The sequence below is a fragment of the Lissotriton helveticus genome, chromosome 2_1, assembly GCF_964261635.1.
Source record: "Lissotriton helveticus chromosome 2_1, aLisHel1.1, whole genome shotgun sequence".
In the NCBI taxonomy this organism is placed as follows: Eukaryota; Metazoa; Chordata; class Amphibia; order Caudata; family Salamandridae; genus Lissotriton; species Lissotriton helveticus.
Window position 1 is genome coordinate 787,284,953 of NC_136059.1, and position 18,172 is coordinate 787,303,124.

At 55.8% G+C, this 18,172-nt stretch overlaps 1 protein-coding gene across 2 annotated transcripts in view; it reads right to left on the reverse strand.

The window, feature by feature from the left end:
* REEP5 (receptor accessory protein 5) overlaps positions 1–18,172 on the reverse strand; it is a 121,439-nt gene that overhangs the window by 8,109 nt on the left and 95,158 nt on the right. For both annotated transcript variants that reach the window (XR_013607079.1, XM_078675512.1), the window contains exon 3: positions 1,244–1,382. Coding sequence is in view for 1 of the 2 variants with exons in the window: in XM_078675512.1 (XP_078531638.1) it covers positions 1,244–1,382 (139 nt within the window). In the remaining variant the exon portion in view is untranslated. The remainder of the gene's footprint in view (positions 1–1,243; positions 1,383–18,172) is intronic.

Genomic DNA, 18,172 nt, shown 5'->3' on the forward strand with positions numbered 1-18,172 from the left:
CCTGGCCTTTGGCTCGGGCCTACAACTTGTGTTCGGGGCCTTTAACAACTATTACAACAATGGAATGTTGGGAGCTCCATTGAAAACAATGGAGTAGCTCCGGGCTTATAATGGCTGGTATAAGCCCGGAGCTCCAACATTCCAATGTTTCTTGGTTTACAGCTGTGGCTGTGAACAAAGGCTTCAGGGAGCCTGAGGGGATTTTAATCCTCTCACGCTCCCTGAAGCCTTTGTTTTATTTGTTAGAACATTCTGCCCTCTAGTGACAGAATGTTCTAATAGCCTTATAGCCCTTTGTAGCTGGGCTACACCGCCTATTAAAAGTCCCACTCCCTTGTTAAAGGCCAGAGCCGAACGCTGGAGAGGGCCTTTAATATAGCCTTATAGCCCACCGTAGCGGGATTTACCGGCTATTAAAGTCCCGCTGCAGCATTAAAGGTCCGAGCCATAGGCGGAGCTTTATGCCCATTTCCTGAAAGTGAGCTAAAGAATGATGATGGATTAAACCCAGATCAGTTGACTGTGGGGGGGGGGGGGGGGGGGGGCTTGGGGGGGGTCCAGCCAGGCTGGATTCAAGATAGCCTGGCTGATGAGGGTTATGAACCCGAAACCGGTCCCAGGATGCTTGTTTCCGGTCCAGGGAAGACATGGCTTGGCAGTTCGGGCTGGACTGTTCCCATGAGGCACAGGGTCAGACTGATTTGCATATGGCAATGTCTGAACTGGAGTGGTGGAGTGAGCTAAAGAATGATGATGGATTAAACCCAGATCAGTTGACTGGGGGTGAGTGTTTGATTTGTTCAAACGCTCCGTCCAGCTAACCCTTTGGTATTGCATATCATGAATACCGCATGCCTCGAAGAGACAGCGCAAGCGCTGCCTAGGCGAGACCTAAAACACATATCATCGGATGGTGATGCAGATGAAAGTCAGTTCTTTTTGGCATGAAGAAAAAGGAAGGAAGGGTAAAACAATCATACATGGAGGAAAGGACACAGATATGCTTGCTTTTGCCTTGTGCCTCCAAGAGTTGCAAAGTCATTTCCAAACCTTTGTGTGGCTCTGGAATACAAAGGAAACACACAAGATGGAGGAAGATTAATTAAGTCCATCAGGACCTCAACTCAATACATGGGTCATACTACCACTGCTTTATTACCTTCAATTAAACATGTGTTTCCTAGATTTTGGAATGGCCAAAGTCTTTTGATAGAATAAGCGTGTATTTAAATAGTCCACCAACCTTTAGCATGTAGTAGAAAGGGAACCAGGAGAGAAAAATGTCAGCGAAAAACTCGAGGATGCTAAAAACGCCATACACCACCCAGTAGGTCAGCCACTGCGTGTCGTCTTCTTTGTTGGGACTCTCAATGGCCTTTATACTAAAGAAAGGAAAAAATAGGTATTAGCACTTTTTGTGGAGTATGGAGAATGTGTAAGAAGTGTAATAACAAAAATGGCGTATTGGAGTTTGATAAACAATAAGGTTAGAAGGAGAAGCCTCAATTTCCCAGTAGGCAGTGCACCTTGAACAGTTCGAATCCTGTACATAAATGCAGTAACACTTTTTACTTGATCCTGCCTGTGAAAAAGCATATCAAGCCTAGGTTATTGCTTTAAGATGAGTAACAGTGTAAAGGAGCGGGTGGGTGGGCAGGCAGTAGCAGCAACAGGGAAAGCAATGGAAAGCGCGTGTGTGGGCAAGGAGCAGCAGCATGGAGCTGGCGGGCGGGCAGCAAGAGCAGCAATGGAGAGCAGGTGGGCGGGTGGGGAGCAGCAGTAAGAGGGGGTGGGCGGGAGGGGAGCAGCAGTAAGAGAGGGGGTGGGCGGGAGGGGAGCAGCAGTAAGAGAGGGGGTGGGCGGGAGGGGAGCAGCAGTAAGAGAGGGGGTGGGCGGGAGGGGAGCAGCAGTAAGAGAGGGGGTGGGCGGGAGGGAGCAGCAGCAACAGAGGGGGTGGGCGGGAGGGAGCAGCAGCAACAGAGGGGGCTGGAGGGAGCAGCAGCAACAGAGAGGGTGGGCGGGAGGGAGCAGCAGCAACAGAGAGCGGGTGGGCTAGAGCGGGATGGGAGCAGCAGCAATGGAGAGCGGATGGGCAGGAGGGGAGCAGCAGTAACAGAGGGGGTGGGCGGGAGGAGAGCAGCAGCAACAGAGGGGGTGGCGGGAGGAGAGCGGCAGCAACAGAGGGGGTGGGCGGGAGGAGAGCGGCAGCAACAAAGGGGGTGGGTGGGAGGAGAGCAGCAGCAACAGAGGGGGTGGGCGGGAGGAGAGCAGCAGCAACAGAGGGGGTGGGCGGGAGGAGAGCAGCAGCAACAGAGGGGGTGGGCGGGAGGAGAGCAGCAGCAACAGAGGGGGTGGGCGGGAGGAGAGCAGCAGCAACAGAGGGGGTGGGCGGGAGGAGAGCAGCAGCAACAGAGGGGGTGGGCGGGAGGAGAACAGCAGCAACAGAGGGGGTGGGCGGGAGGAGAACAGCAGCAACAGAGGGGGTGGGCGGGAGGAGAACAGCAGCAACAGAGGGGGTGGGCGGGAGGGGAGCAGCAGCAACGGACAGCAGGTGGGCTAGAGCGGGATGGGAGCTACAGCAATGGAGAGAAGGTGGGCGGGAGAGGAGCAATGGAGAGCGGGTGGGAGGGAGGGGGCAATGGAGAGAGGGCGGGTGGGAGGGAGGGGAGCAATGGAGAGAGGGCGGGTGGGAGGGAGGGGAGCACTGGAGAGAGGGCGGGTGGGAGGGAGGGGAGCACTGGAGAGAGGGCGGGTGGGAAAGAGGGGAGCAATGGAGAGAGGGAGGGAGGGGAGCAATGGAGAGAGGGAGGGAGGGGAGCAATGGAGAGAGGGAGGGAGGGGAGCAATGGAGAGAGGGAGGGAGGGGAGCAATGGAGAGAGGGAGGGAGGGGAGCAATGGAGAGAGGGCGGGAGGGGAGCAATGGAGAGAGGGCGGGAGGGGAGCAATGGAGAGAGGGCGGGAGGGGAGCAATGGAGAGAGGGCGGGTGGGAGGGAGGGGAGCAGTGGAGAGAGGGTGGGTGGGAGGGAGTGGAGCAGTGGAGAGAGGGTGGGAGGGAGGGGAGCAGTGGAGAGAGGGTGGGAGGGAGGGGAGCAGTGGAGAGAGGGTGGGTGGGAGGGAGGGGAGCAAGGGAGAGAGGGTGGGTGGGAGAGAGGGGAGCAGTGGAGAGAGGGTGGGTGGGAGAGAGGGGAGCAGTGGAGAGAGGGTGGGAGGGAGCAGTGGAGAGAGGGTGGGAGGGAGGGGAGCAGTGGAGAGGAGCAATGGAGAGTGGGCGGGTGGGAGGGAGGGGAGCAATGGAGAGAGGGCGGGTGGGAGGGAGGGGAGCAATGGAGAGAGGGCGGGTGGGAGGGAGGGGAGCAATGGAGAGAGGGCGGGTGGGAGGGAGGGGAGCAATGGAGAGAGGGCGGGTGGGAGGGAGGGGAGCAATGGAGAGAGGGCGGGTGGGAGGGAGGGGAGCAATGGAGAGGGCGGGTGGGAGGGAGGGGAGCAATGGAGAGAGCGGGTGGGAGGGAGGGGAGCAATGGAGAGGGCGGGTGGGAGGGAGGGGAGCAATGGAGAGAGGGCGGGTGGGAGGGAGGGGAGCAATGGAGAGAGGGCGGGTGGGAGGGAGGGGAGCAATGGAGAGAGGGCGGGTGGGAGGGAGGGGAGCAGTGGAGAGAGGGCGGGTGGGAGGGGAGCAGTGGAGAGAGGGCGGGTGGGAGGGGAGCAGTGGAGAGAGGGCGGGTGGGAGGGGAGCAGTGGAGAGAGGGCGGGTGGGAGGGGAGCAGTGGAGAGAGGGCGGGTGGGAGGGGAGCAGTGGAGAGAGGGCGGGTGGGAGGGAGGGGAGCAATGGAGAGAGGGCGGGTGGGAGGGAGGGGAGCAATGGAGAGAGGGCGGGTGGGAGGGAGGGGAGCAATGGAGAGAGGGCGGGTGGGAGGGAGGGGAGCAATGGAGAGAGGGCGGGTGGGAGGGGAGCAGTGGAGAGAGGGCGGGTGGGAGGGGAGCAGTGGAGAGAGTGGGTGGGAGGGGAGCAGTGGAGAGGGTGGGTGGGAGGGGAGCAATGGAGAGTGGGAGGGAGGGGAGCAATGGAGAGAGGGCGGGTGGGAGGGAGGGGAGCAATGGAGAGGGTGGGAGGGAGGGGAGCAATGGAGAGAGGGCGGGTGGGAGGGAGGGGAGCAATGGAGAGGGTGGGAGGGAGGGGAGCAATGGAGAGGGTGGGAGGGAGGGGAGCAATGGAGAGAGGGCGGGTGGGAGGGAGGGGAGCAATGGAGAGAGGGCGGGTGGGAGGGAGGGGAGCAATGGAGAGAGGGCGGGTGGGAGGGAGGGGAGCAATGGAGAGAGGGCGGGTGGGAGGGAGGGGAGCAATGGAGAGAGGGCGGGTGGGAGGGAGGGGAGCAATGGAGAGAGGGCGGGTGGGAGGGAGGGGAGCAATGGAGAGAGGGCGGGTGGGAGGGAGGGGAGCAATGGAGAGAGGGCGGGTGGGAGGGAGGGGAGCAATGGAGAGAGGGCGGGTGGGAGGGAGGGGAGCAATGGAGAGAGCGGGTGGGAGGGAGGGGAGCAGTGGAGAGGGCGGGTGGGAGGGGAGCAGTGGAGAGAGGGCGGGTGGGAGGGGAGCAGTGGAGAGAGGGCGGGTGGGAGGGGAGCAGTGGAGAGAGGGCGGGTGGGAGGGGAGCAGTGGAGAGAGGGCGGGTGGGAGGGGAGCAGTGGAGAGAGTGCGTGGGAGGGGAGCAGTGGAGAGGGTGGGTGGGAGGGGAGCAGTGGAGAGGGTGGGTGGGAGGGGAGCAGTGGAGAGAGGGAGGGGAGCAATGGAGAGTGGGAGGGAGGGGAGCAATGGAGAGAGGGCGGGTGGGAGGGAGGGGAGCAATGGAGAGAGGGCGGGTGGGAGGGAGGGGAGCAATGGAGAGAGGGCGGGTGGGAGGGAGGGGAGCAATGGAGAGAGGGCGGGTGGGAGGGAGGGGAGCAATGGAGAGAGGGCGGGTGGGAGGGAGGGGAACAATGGAGAGGGTGGGGAGCAATGGAGAGGGTGGGAGGGAGGGGAGCAGTGGAGAGGGTGGGGGGAGGGAGGGGAGCAGTGGAGAGGGTGGGTGGGAGGGAGGGGAGCAGTGGAGAGGGTGGGTGGGAGGGAGGGGAGCAGTGGAGAGGGTGGGTGGGAGGGAGGGGAGCAGTGGAGAGGGTGGGTGGGAGGGAGGGGAGCAGTGGAGAGGGTGGGTGGGAGGGAGGGGAGCAGTGGAGAGGGTGGGAGGGAGGGGAGCAGTGGAGAGGGTGGGTGGGAAGGAGGGGAGCAGTGGAGAGGGTGGGTGGGAGGGAGGGGAGCAGTGGAGATGGTGGGTGGGAGGGAGGGGAGCAGTGGAGATGGTGGGTGGGAGGGAGGGGAGCAGTGGAGATGGTGGGTGGGAGGGAGGGGAGCAGGGAGGGGAGCAGTGGAGAGAGGGTGGGAGGGAGGGGAGCAGTGGAGAGAGGGTGGGTGGGAGGGAGGGGAGCAGTGGAGAGAGGGTGGGAGGGAGGGAGGGGAGCAGTGGAGAGAGGGTGGGAGGGAGGGGAGCAGTGGAGAGAGGGAGGGGAGCAGTGGAGAGAGGGTGGGTGGGAGGGAGGGGAGCAGTGGAGAGAGGGTGGGTGGGAGGGAGGGGAGCAGTGGAGAGAGGGAGGGGAGCAGTGGAGAGAGGGTGGGTGGGAGGGAGGGGAGCAGTGGAGAGAGGGTGGGTGGGAGGGAGGGGAGCAGTGGAGAGAGGGTGGGTGGGAGGGAGGGGAGCAGTGGAGAGAGGGTGGGTGGGAGGGAGGGGAGCAGTGGAGAGAGGGTGGGTGGGAGGGAGGGGAGCAGTGGAGAGAGGGTGGGTGGGAGGGGAGCAGTGGAGAGAGGGTGGGTGGGAGGGAAGCAGTGGAGAGAGGGTGGGAGGGAAGCAGTGGAGGGTGGGTGGGAGGGGAGCAGTGGAGAGGGGAGCAGTGGAGAGAGGGCGGGTGGGAGGGAGGGGAGCAGTGGAGAGAGGGTGGGTGGGTGGGAGGGAGGGAGGGGAGCAGTGGAGAGAGGGTGGGTGGGTGGGAGGGAGGGGAGCAGTGGAGAGAGGGTGGGTGGGAGGGAGGGAGGGGAGCAGTGGAGAGAGGGTGGGTGGGAGGGAGCAGTGGAGAGAGGGTGGGTGGGAGGGGAGCAGTGGAGAGAGGGTGGGTGGGAGGGGAGCAGTGGAGAGAGGGTGGGTGGGAGGGGAGCAGTGGAGAGAGGGTGGGTGGGAGGGGAGCAGTGGAGAGAGGGTGGGTGGGAGGGGAGCAGTGGAGAGAGGGTGGGTGGGAGGGGAGCAGTGGCGAGAGGGTGGGAGGGGAGCAGTGGCGAGAGGGTGGGAGGGGAGCAGTGGCGAGAGGGTGGGAGGGGAGCAGTGGAGAGAGGGTGGGTGGGTGGGAGGGGAGCAGTGGAGAGAGGGTGGGTGGGTGGGAGGGGAGCAGTGGAGAGAGGGTGGGTGGGTGGGAGGGGAGCAGTGGAGAGAGGGTGGGTGGGTGGGAGGGGAGCAGTGGAGAGAGGGTGGGTGGGTGGGAGGGGAGCAGTGGAGAGAGGGTGGGTGGGTGGGAGGGGAGCAGTGGAGAGAGGGTGGGTGGGTGGGAGGGGAGCAGTGGAGAGAGGGTGGGTGGGTGGGTGGGAGGGGAGCAGTGGAGAGAGGGTGGGTGGGTGGGTGGGAGGGGAGCAGTGGAGAGAGGGTGGGTGGGTGGGAGGGGAGCAGTGGAGAGAGGGTGGGTGGGTGGGTGGGAGGGGAGCAGTGGAGAGAGGGTGGGTGGGTGGGTGGGAGGGGAGCAGTGGAGAGAGGGTGGGTGGGTGGGTGGGAGGGGAGCAGTGGAGAGAGGGTGGGTGGGTGGGAGGGGAGCAGTGGAGAGAGGGTGGGTGGGTGGGAGGGGAGCAGTGGAGAGAGGGTGGGTGGGTGGGAGGGGAGCAGTGGAGAGAGAGTGGGTGGGTGGGAGGGGAGCAGTGGAGAGAGGGTGGGTGGGTGGGTGGGAGGGGAGCAGTGGAGAGAGGGTGGGTGGGTGGGTGGGAGGGGAGCAGTGGAGAGAGGGTGGGTGGGTGGGAGGGGAGCAGTGGAGAGAGGGTGGGTGGGTGGGAGGGGAGCAGTGGAGAGAGGGTGGGTGGGTGGGAGGGGAGCAGTGGAGAGAGGGTGGGTGGGTGGGAGGGGAGCAGTGGAGAGAGGGTGGGTGGGTGGGAGGGGAGCAGTGGAGAGAGGGTGGGTGGGTGGGAGGGGAGCAGTGGAGAGAGGGTGGGTGGGTGGGGAGCAGTGGAGTGAGGGTGGGTGGGTGGGGAGCAGTGGAGTGAGGGTGGGTGGGTGGGGAGCAGTGGAGTGAGGGTGGGTAGCAGTGGAGTGAGGGTGGGTGGGTGGGGAGCAGTGGAGTGAGGGTGGGGAGCAGTGGAGGGTGGGTGGGTGGGTGGGGAGCAGTGGAGGGTGGGTGGGTGGGTGGGGAGCAGTGGAGGGTGGGTGGGTGGGGAGCAGTGGAGGGTGGGTGGGTGGGTGGGGAGCAGTGGAGAGAGGGTGGGTGGGAGGGGAGCAGTGGAGAGAGGGTGGGTGGGTGGGAGGGGAGCAGTGGAGAGAGGGTGGGTGGGAGGGGAGCAGTGGAGAGAGGGTGGGTGGGTGGGAGGGGAGCAGTGGAGAGAGGGTGGGTGGGTGGGAGGGGAGCAGTGGAGAGAGGGTGGGTGGGTGGGAGGGGAGCAGTGGAGAGAGGGTGGGTGGGAGGGGAGCAGTGGAGAGAGGGTGGGTGGGAGGGGAGCAGTGGAGAGCGGGTGGGTGGGTGGGAGGGAGGGGAGCAGTGGAGAGCGGGTGGGTGGGAGGGGAGCAGTGGAGAGCGGGTGGGTGGGAGGGGAGCAGTGGAGAGCGGGTGGGTGGGAGGGGAGCAGTGGAGAGCGGGTGGGTGGGAGGGGAGCAGTGGAGAGCGGGTGGGTGGGAGGGGAGCAGTGGAGAGCGGGTGGGTGGGAGTTGAGCAGTGGAGAGCGGGTGAGTGGGAGTTGAGCAGTGGAGAGCGGGTGGGTGGGAGTTGAGCAGTGGAGAGCGGGTGGGAGGGGAGCAGTGGAGAGCGGGTGGGTGGGAGGGGAGCAGTGGAGAGCGGGTGGGTGGGAGGGGAGCAGTGGAGAGCGGGTGGGTGGGAGGGGAGCAGTGGAGAGCGGGTGGGAGGGGAGCAGTGGAGAGCGGGTGGGTGGGAGGGGAGCAGTGGAGAGCGGGTGGGTGGGAGGGGAGCAGTGGAGGGTGGGTGGGAGGGGAGCAGTGGAGGTTGGGTGGGAGGGGAGCAGTGGAGAGCGGGTGGGTGGGAGGGGAGCAGTGGAGAGCGGGTGGGTGGGAGGGGAGCAGTGGAGAGCGGGTGGGTGGGAGGGGAGCAGTGGAGAGGGGGAGAGCAGCAAGAACAGAGAGCGGGAGAGAGAAGTACACGACAGATCGCTGGAATACATCTACACCGTCATGGAATGCTTAAACAAAAATAAACCAGCATTGGGCAAGCCAACAGCTCTTGAGCTTTTGTCTTTGTCAATATTATTAGCCATTTTGCAAAAAAAAAAAAAAAGCTAGATGCAACACAGTCAGCGCTTGATGCAGGATAATGTTTTTTAACTTTTGGGTAGGCATCTAGGTGGGGCAGGGTAGGTGTAGTGGAGGGCGTACAACACAGGGTGTAGGTATCTCCCATCCCAGCAGCAGAAAAGCTACGAGGCGGCGAGGGCCGGGCAGGCACAGCGTTGGTTTTTTGGGGGGGGGGGGGGGGGGCGGTATTTTTATTTATTTTTTAACTTCAAGCCATGCTGCACAGCAGTCGTGCTACTGTGCAACATGACTAAAACCGTTGACAAAATCACCTTGTCAGCAAGGTGGGAACTACTGACTTTGCCAATACTGGTTTTAAAGTTGAATTACTTCTAATGCAACTGGAATCTTCTAGTAACTCGTAGGTTCTGGAGACTGAAACGTAAGCTAAGTAAAGGTATCTACATCAGTCGGTCTGGTCACTTCCTAATGCTTTAAAGTCAATATTGACAAGAGGAAGAAAACAGACCAGGAGAATGTGTGATTGTTCAGATGGGAGAACACCCAAACACGATAGGCGAAAGAGATGGAATGCAAATGGGGAGCAGATAAGAAGAACACAGTGGGGAAGGGAGGGGGAGTTAGGAAACTACAATCGAACAAGCATTTACAATGCAATGGTTTCGCCTTTGGAAAAGTTAGAGCTATTGGCATTGTAAATGACAAAATGTGTATTTATGTGTTGGTTTTGAGAACAGATAAATAAATGGCATTGTTGTTTACATTGCCATTAGCTTAATGTCTGCAGTCACTCTGCACTCCCTAGTCACTCTGCACTCACTACTCTGCACACTCACTACTCTGCACACTCACTACTCTGCACACTCACTACTCTGCACACTCACTACTCTGCACACTCACTACTCTGCACACTCACTACTCTGCACACTCACTACTCTGCACACTCACTACTCTGCACACTCACTACTCTGCACACTCACTACTCTGCACACTCACTACTCTGCACACTCACTACTCTGCACACTCACTACTCTGCACACTCACTACTCTGCACACTCACTACTCTGCACACTCACTACTCTGCACACTCACTACTCTGCACACTCACTACTCTGCACACTCACTACTCTGCACACTCACTACTCTGCACACTCACTACTCTGCACACTCACTACTCTGCACACTCACTACTCTGCACACTCACTACTCTGCACACTCACTACTCTGCACACCCACTACTCTGCACACCCACTACTCTGCACACCCACTACTCTGCACACCCACTACTCTGCACACCCACTACTCTGCACACCCACTACTCTGCACACCCACTACTCTGCACACTCACTACTCTGCACACTCACTACTCTGCACACTCACTACTCTGCACACTCACTACTCTGCACACTCACTACTCTGCACACTCACTACTCTGCACACTCACTACTCTGCACACTCACTACTCTGCACACTCACTACTCTGCACACTACACACTGCACAAAGATCCGTTACAATTAAAATAAAATAAAACGATGTGTAAAACATTATATGAAGTAATCGTCCTCGAGTTTTTCTAGCACCCGATTCTCTCCCTTCCTTCCCCCTTCTAGCTCCCCACCTCACCTTCTGCCCACACTTTTTCAGATTATGCTGTGAATGGGGGATGGCGGGCAAAAAGAGATGGGGTGAAGGAGGGACGAGGGGGTCGTAGGGAGGGGGGTGGGGCGCCAAGGACGGATGGTGGACGTGGTATACAAGGACGAGGGAGGGATAGAGTTATTGGGTGTAGGGATAGGGAGGGTCGTAGGAAGTGGGTACGAAGGGAAGGGGCCGGAATGGAAGGGGGGAGATGAGGGAGGAGATGAAGAGAAGAAACGTCAAGAGAGCTGAAGGAAGGGGGCCGGACAAGCTGGCTGCAGAGGGAAGAATGGCTGAGTGAAACCGGGTAGTGGAGAGAAGGAGGGACGAAGTGAAGGAGATGCGAGAAGGATAGGATGAGAGGGTTGGAAGGGAGCCTGGCTGAGGCTCGGCTGGAGCGGAGTGAAACCGGGTAGTGGAGAGGAGGGACGAAGTGAAGGAGATGTGAGAAGGATAGGATGAGAGGGTTGGAAGGGAGCCTGGCTGAGGCTCGGCAGGGGCTGGAGCTGAATAACAGACGGGATGTAGCGGGGGTCTGTGTGGAGTGATGGAGGGGTAGGTGAGGTGAAGGGATGTGAACTGAGTTCCTCCTTAAATGCTTTACCAATATTGTACTTTCCCCCAACTATGCAGTTCTGGATTAAGGGCGCACCGAGGGGGTACAGTACAGCTCTTGCTGCCTTGGAAGGAATGCTCAGTACCTGTTGATGCGCGGTACACGCGGGGTGCGGGGCGGGCTCTGGATGCTGGTCTTGTCGAGCCGGTCCGGCTTGGGGCAGACGTCCTCTCTGGCAGGCAGATTCCCCAAGAGGCGGCAGCGGCACGGGGCGGCCTGTACTTAAGTACAGTGCGGCTCTCGGGTGCGGTCTCGGGGACAGGTGCGGGGCCAACGCGTACACTTCAGGCGTACGACACGAACCTCTACCCCCGGAGATGTTGTATGGTGATTGCATTACTGATAGTATTCTAACAGACTGTGACACTGGATATTTGTTAAAGATGTTTTTTAAGTTTTTGGATTTGAAAACATGATTGCTTTTATGCTTCAGTGAAGACGATGTATTGTTCTTTATAGAACAGAGCAAGGTTAAGGAAAGTACACCGCATATGCTAACCCTTGCACAGGTGCACAAGCTCACACGTGCAAAACTAACTGCAAACCTTACATAAATGGAAGTAGGGGTTAAGAAGTTCTCACCAGATTTCTCGGGGCCGATGCTCTGGGTGGGTGTTGCAGAGGGCCCGTTATGCCCGTGGTTCTCGGTGGGGGTTGCAGAGGGCCCGTTATGCCCGTGGTTCTCGGTGGGTGTCGCAGACGGTCTGTCGTTCCCTTGGCTGTCGGCGGGTTTTGCGGACAGCCTTTTGTGCCGCTTGTTCTCGGTCTGAGCGCTGCTGGCACAACCCATTGCTCGCTCGTGAGGAACACAAGCCAAGCGGGAAGAGAAACGCAACCCGGCGAAGGAGCTGTGAGGTAAGAACAGGCCTAGCGTCCGGCTGCACGAACCCCTGCTCGGTACAGGTGGAGGCCGAGCGTCCCAGGCCCCTGCAGCACCGCCTGCCACTATGCACCTGGCATGCCACAGGCGCCGGAAGGCAGGGGACGGCAGGCGCGAGGACCTCATGGAGAAAGGACTAAATGCACCCGGAGACACAGGCGCCAGGTGAGACGAGAGACTGCAGCCAGAGACACAGGCACGGGTCAGGAGGGAGACGGCAGCCTGGGACACAGGTGGAGAAGGCGGACCGCATCCAAAGATACAGGGTGAGAGGGCTTACAGCAGCCTGAGGCAGTCACCGGATGAGAAGGGAGAGTTTAGCCAGAGACATAGACAAAGCATGTCATAGTAAAACAAGCACCTACGAGGACACGGGGGGGCGGGAGAGGACACGGACGGCGGGAGGGGGCGGGAGAGGACACGAACGGCGGGAGGGGGGCGGGAGAGGACACGGACGGCGGGAGGGGGGCGGGAGAGGACAGCGGGAGGGGGGCGGGAGAGGACACGGACGGCGGGAGGGGGGCGGGAGAGGACACGAACGGCGGGAGGGGGGCGGGAGAGGACACGGACGGCGGGAAACGTGCACAGGACAGCGAGGGGGGGCGGAAAGGCACACGGAGGGGGCGGGAATGGACATCGCATCTGAAATCACTTTCAGTGAAAGGGGAGGGAACGGGAAACAACGTAACTCCGCCCAGGGAAAAAATCTCAGGAACGCCCCCGAATCTGGTCCGGCCTTGACGGACAGATCCGGCACTCAATGGCTAGCCTCCATTTATGGAGCTAGCCAATGAGAGCCGGGGGACGTTCCAGAACTCCTTATTGTCGACATAGGATTTCACCTGCGCTGAAAAGCTGCGCAGAGCGCAGCCTTCGGCAGGCGAAACCCAAAAAGCAGGTTACAAGAACAAGGTAAAGATGTATACAGAGAGGGCAAAGAGATAGGTGTAGAGGAGAGGTTTTTTGTGCTTTGCAGGATGCCTCCATATAACACTTACATGTTACCTTATACAGCGAAAATTGCCTTGCAAATAGATTTTTATGTAAGTGGTATTAAAGCACCAGAGGCCTGTTCTTGTCCGAGTGAATATGCCCCTGCCAGGCAGAGTCGATTTGCAATACAATCATTTCTCATTTCACAGGCAGTCCAGGCGGCTTCCCACTTGAACACCAGGGGCTTTATTACACAAAAGGTGCGTTTTCATTGTTTTTGCGGGGTGCACCTTTTAAAGGGTGCGCCCAGCGCAAACAATGAAAAGGCACCATATTATGATGAATGCCCTGCCCCCAGGGCAGCCATAAACACACTTTGGCGAAAAACGGAGCGGCTGCTTTGAAGTCGCTCGGTTTTCACGCCTGCACTTTGAAAAGGGATTCGAGATTCCCTTTCAGGCAGGTGCAGTGAGTGACTGCACCTGCCTGCACGGTGATATCTGGTGGGGTCCATAGGATCCCCTTTACCCCCTGCCATCAGGGAGCGCACTGACAGTACGCCACCTTTTAGAAGGCGCACTGCAGCGCGTCTCCTGAGGGCTTCTTTGCCTCTAAACCCGCACCATATTACAGGCGCAGAGGCAAAGGGATTCCCTCATTTGCATGAGGCATGCCCCATACAAATGAGGGAACACCCTCTAAAGATAGCCCTGGTGCTTAATGTGCGCCAGCCCAATCAGTATAACAGAAGGGGCAGCACAAGCATCTGCGGCCCCTTCTGTAATACCAAAGAGCCCCGGGGGCGTGCAAAGCGGGTGCAAACGCTTGTTGCGCCACCAAGGCACTTGTATAATACGGCCTCAGATGGAATAAAATGTTGGTGCAGTTTTTAGTAGGCTTCTCCCTGGTTTGGTTAGCTCTATAATGCCAAATAATCATCATGAAGAAAATCTGAGGTCACGGTTTCAGGCTAAAGCTACATTTCGATTACAGAGGGTTAGAGTCGAGCAGTGAACTCACTACAATAGGCAATCAAAGTTTTCGTATCCGAGTTATAAACTTGGTAATGAACACACTGATTACTTTCCATCAGTCTGCAAATTTAGAAATTGGGTACTCTTGCATGGCACAAATTCTAGTTTAAAAGGATTATATCGGCCCTCACATTCTTCCAATGAACGGTCTAATACATATTTTTTTTTAAATTACAGTGGTGGAAAAGGAGCCATAAGTAGGCCATAAACACAGGTATGTTTGGAACACCCCAGCCTTACAACAACAAGACGCACAGAGAAGCCTTGATGCATGAAAGATAATTTGGAATGTCAAAGTGGATATGTCATTAACAGTTCCCTACTAACTCAACTGCTTCAAGCGAATTCATAGAGGAAAAAAACTGGCTTTGCCAATGTTTTTTTAGACATACATGGATGGAAGTTAAAAAATAAATAAATTACGTTGCTGCGCTACACGTCATATCGCTTTTTTCCAAAACTGCTGCAGCGCTGCTGTACAATATGGCTATAATGCTTTTAAGGGCAGTTATTGTTGTGGTCAGTGTTTTTTCATAGCCAAGTTGTACAGGAAGTGCACGATATTACAAAAACAGATTTTCACATATCCTTGTATAATAAAATCCCACTATAATGATACAGCATCATATGCATCCAACACAGTGCAAGTCCAAAGAATGAAGCTTATCCCACACTCTGAAATCCTAGCCTGATGAAAACTGATTGGACATCAGCTGAACCTGGGTAACTAACTAACACCCACCCACCCACCCACCATATAAAGGCTGGATGTTAGGATGAGAAATAAGGACTTTAGACTTACGGCCCTGAAAAAGCACAACACCCATAAAACACATGTTGAAGGCTGCATTGTGGGACATTCAATTATGATAGCTGGATTTTATTATATAAAGATATGTGAAAATAAATCAGTTTTTCTATTATAGTGGCTTTCAAATTATTTTGATATTTAGGTTTATTGTACTTCTAGATGGTACTCCCTGAAACCTTTATAGGAAGATCTAATGGATTTGTATATAGTGCAAACACGACCAAAGGGCATTGGAGCACTTTACATGAGCACCAGTTAAATTGCAAAAGGTCAGATTCATTTGTTGCTTTTTTAGGCACAGGGAAATTAAGTGATTTGCTCCGAATCTCAGATTGATGAGCCGCGCTGGGACGCAAACCAGGTTCTTCGAGGGGTTGGGGGGTGTGGTGTCGATGCATTCCATGTTTGGAATGCATAGGGCATCACGGGTGGAACTGGAATGTACGTGGGTGGATTCTGGTGGGGGTCAGTTGATGGTGGGATTGAGAGTTGTACGGATCGCGTTCTGTGATGCAGAGTTGCCAATAAAGAATGCTGATTATACTACGCTAGTATGAGCCTACTTTACAAATTGGCGACAGAGGAAGGGCAACTCTGTATGAACCCACAGGAGCGGAAGAATTGCTCTACGTAAAGAATTGTTGAAGATTAAAGAGAAGATCGGAGAACATTGTAAAGACTGACCGAGGTGAGCGGAGAGCAAGGCAAATGAGCGGAAGAAGATAAGGAAAATGTAATAATATTGAAAGACTTACGAGTGAATAAGATGAGTGCCGAAGCGCGAGGGAAGAGAAGACGTTGAGCTCGTGAGAGGACTAGCGCGCGAAGGAGCGTCATTGGAAGTTAATGCGAGCACGGAGAGTGTCATTGGAAGACTACGCGAGCATTGGAAAAACATTGACATCAGCGCGAGAAGTCGAGCAACGCGTGTGTAGAGAGTTGCTAGGCAATAGCGGGACCACGCAGAAAAGGATGTGACACGTCACGTTGGTGGCCATTTTGAATTGGGCAAATTTGAGTTAGTTTTACTAGGAAACACGGCGTGATTTACAACAAACGCGTGAAAGGAAGACCTTCGAAGTGGAAAGGAGTGAAGAGGCTAACATCGTGAGGCGTGGTGAGGGAGTTAAAAAAAAAAAGGATTTACAGAAGAAGGAAGAGTAAGTGTACTGCAAGTAAGGAAAGGAATATAAAAAAACGATTTTCACAGTGAGAGAGCGCAAACTGACCTAAATGTATGAGTGCATCACACTTACCTGTAGTAAGCACAAATCATGAGGAGAAATGCCATGAGTGCTAGTAGTATCTGCAATTATATTCTGAATGTATAGATAATGTAGAGATTTAAGTAGAAGTGGAACTAATACAGAAATGTGTGACACTATATGATTTTATTAGATGTGATTATTCCTGAATTCATGTCGTGTGGCTGCTAAAATGTAAGATGGCATGTGGTTAAACGCAGAATGTGGTAGGCCTCAGGGCCAAAGCTAGAAGGTGTTTCTTTTCACGACATAGATTGAAATAATGTTTTGGCTATTGCATTTATGGGCCATGATTTATAGATGTGTTTACTGAATAATAGAATAAGAGTATTAACATGCTTTAATTAATGAAGAAGTTGAATGCTATAATCATTATGAGAAATATTGTAGGCCTGAATTGTTTTAACATTGATTTACACGTACATGTCTGGGCCGAGAAATGTTGCGAAACCTTTTTGGAAGTCTATGAGAGTTGGGTTCTTGGCTGCAGATGTCTGTCTGCAAGAGAAAAGGGGGAATCCAATTATAAATGAATGAATAGAGGTCTGTTCAGTAGACGGCCCAGACATGGAGGAGGGTTCTGGAATGTTTAAGGGGTATCAGCGGGCCGGAGAAGAGTCTGAGAAGCAAGGTCAACTCCAACGTATGAGGCCCAATACAAAGCAGCATGGAAAAAGCCAGAAGCTACACCACGTGAGGGGCGTCTCATGAGGGGCGTCTCAAATGTTGTTGACTGTTTTGTATTAGGGACAGCACCCCTGGGTGGAGTTAGAGCAGATACCTGAGGACCCTTTAGAGAGCGGATGGGTAGGCAGAGAGGGGTCATGACTGGAGAACTATAGGTTTTCACCAAGAGACTTAGAGTGAGTGACTTCCCTTGGGGGTCATTCACTGCTGACACCTTTGTTAGGTTGGGATTTGGTTAAGTAGGGATACCATCTAGAGCAGGGTAGGGACAGCCTAACCTGTGTGTTTTCCTCCAACTTAAATGAAGGAGAGATATGCGTCAATGCTGATAGCTTTATTATTCTTAGAACTTGTGTTAGTAATTTCCGTTGCTCGTCTGAGGGCTTTCATAGAGCACATGTATGTAGTTGGACCTGTGTATCTCGTGAATCTCATTCTGAGATGCCTGTATTTGCAGCTTATCATATCTTTACAATAAACTTTTGAAAGCTAGAAGTTGTTTGTGATCTTTTGGAGCGGGGTCCTTTATTGGGTGAACTAACTTGGGGAGAGAGGCACTTTCTTCCTCAAAGACAGGCAACAAAGGTTCAGTCGACCAGATCGGGGTTTAGATCAATAGTGATAAGGTATCGATCAAAATCCCGCCCTTCCAGTTGGTAGCTATAGAGGATGGTTGCCTTCTTGAGGACGGTGACCTAGGCCAGGTTAGTTTACCCCAAGGCCCCTAGAAATCGATGATCGGAAGAACCGCCCGCTGAAGAAGATCCGGATGACGTGAGACAGAAAAAGCAGCAGTATCGGTCGAGAGTGAGTATAAAGGGTCATGCGTGTTAGATTGCGGTGTTTTTGTATTGTATCTATGTTGTAATGTCTGGCGGAGTTGAATGTCTGTAGAGTGACTGAGGAACAGGTTGTGAGCGCGCGCAACCGGTGGAAATCTTAAGTTCAAGGAGAGCTTAAGTGGTTCGGGTGTATCGGACACCCAGAGTAATTGTCAAATAGTGTGAAGGGGGTCATGAGGTACCATTGATCACCCGAAAGACCGAGATAGGGGGAACGTAAGAGTGAGTGCGTGAGTAACGGACGCTGGTCGGAGGTTACTGTGTGTGTAAGCAACCTATCAGAGAGACGATAGACATTTCGTCAGTTGTGTTGACAATTACATATAGACTGTGGACGTACAGTCGAGGGAAGTGACCGCTTGGTCGGAAGTAGTCATTTTTCGGTGTATGAATGGGACGCATGCATGACCGGGAGACGAGTTGAGAAAGGAGGGGTGCTGCTGCGAAGCGGAGAAAAGTGACGTCAGGAAGTGTCGCGACGTGATTGGCTGACCGGAGAAAGACCGCGCTGTGATAGGCCAGCTAGCAAAGACGTCAGAAAGTGTCGCTCTGTGATTGGCCGACCGGAGAAAGACCGCGCTGCGATAGGCCAAGTTAGCAAAGCCGCGACAGGATTGGTGGATTGTCATCAGGAAGTAAACAGAGTAGCGAGGCTGGATATTGTGCGTATAATTATGAAGTGTTTTAAATGGCTGAGAGCGGTGTTTAAAAAAAGAGAAGCGGGGATCGTATGAAGGGGAAGAAGCCCCGCCGGAGGGTACGCCAGCTCGTTACATGGCAGTGAATGTTGGGTTGCATACGATCCTTTGGATATCAGAGTGGAGTAAGATTACGGAAGGAAATGAGGAACTGACGTTCCCGAAGTACGGGACGTTCAGATTAGAGGTGTTACATCGATTAAAATCAGTCATGACCTCAATGAGACCCTTGCCTAGACCGACCCAGTTTGAAGCTCTTGATGCATGGATTAGGGCAGCGCATGAAAAGAA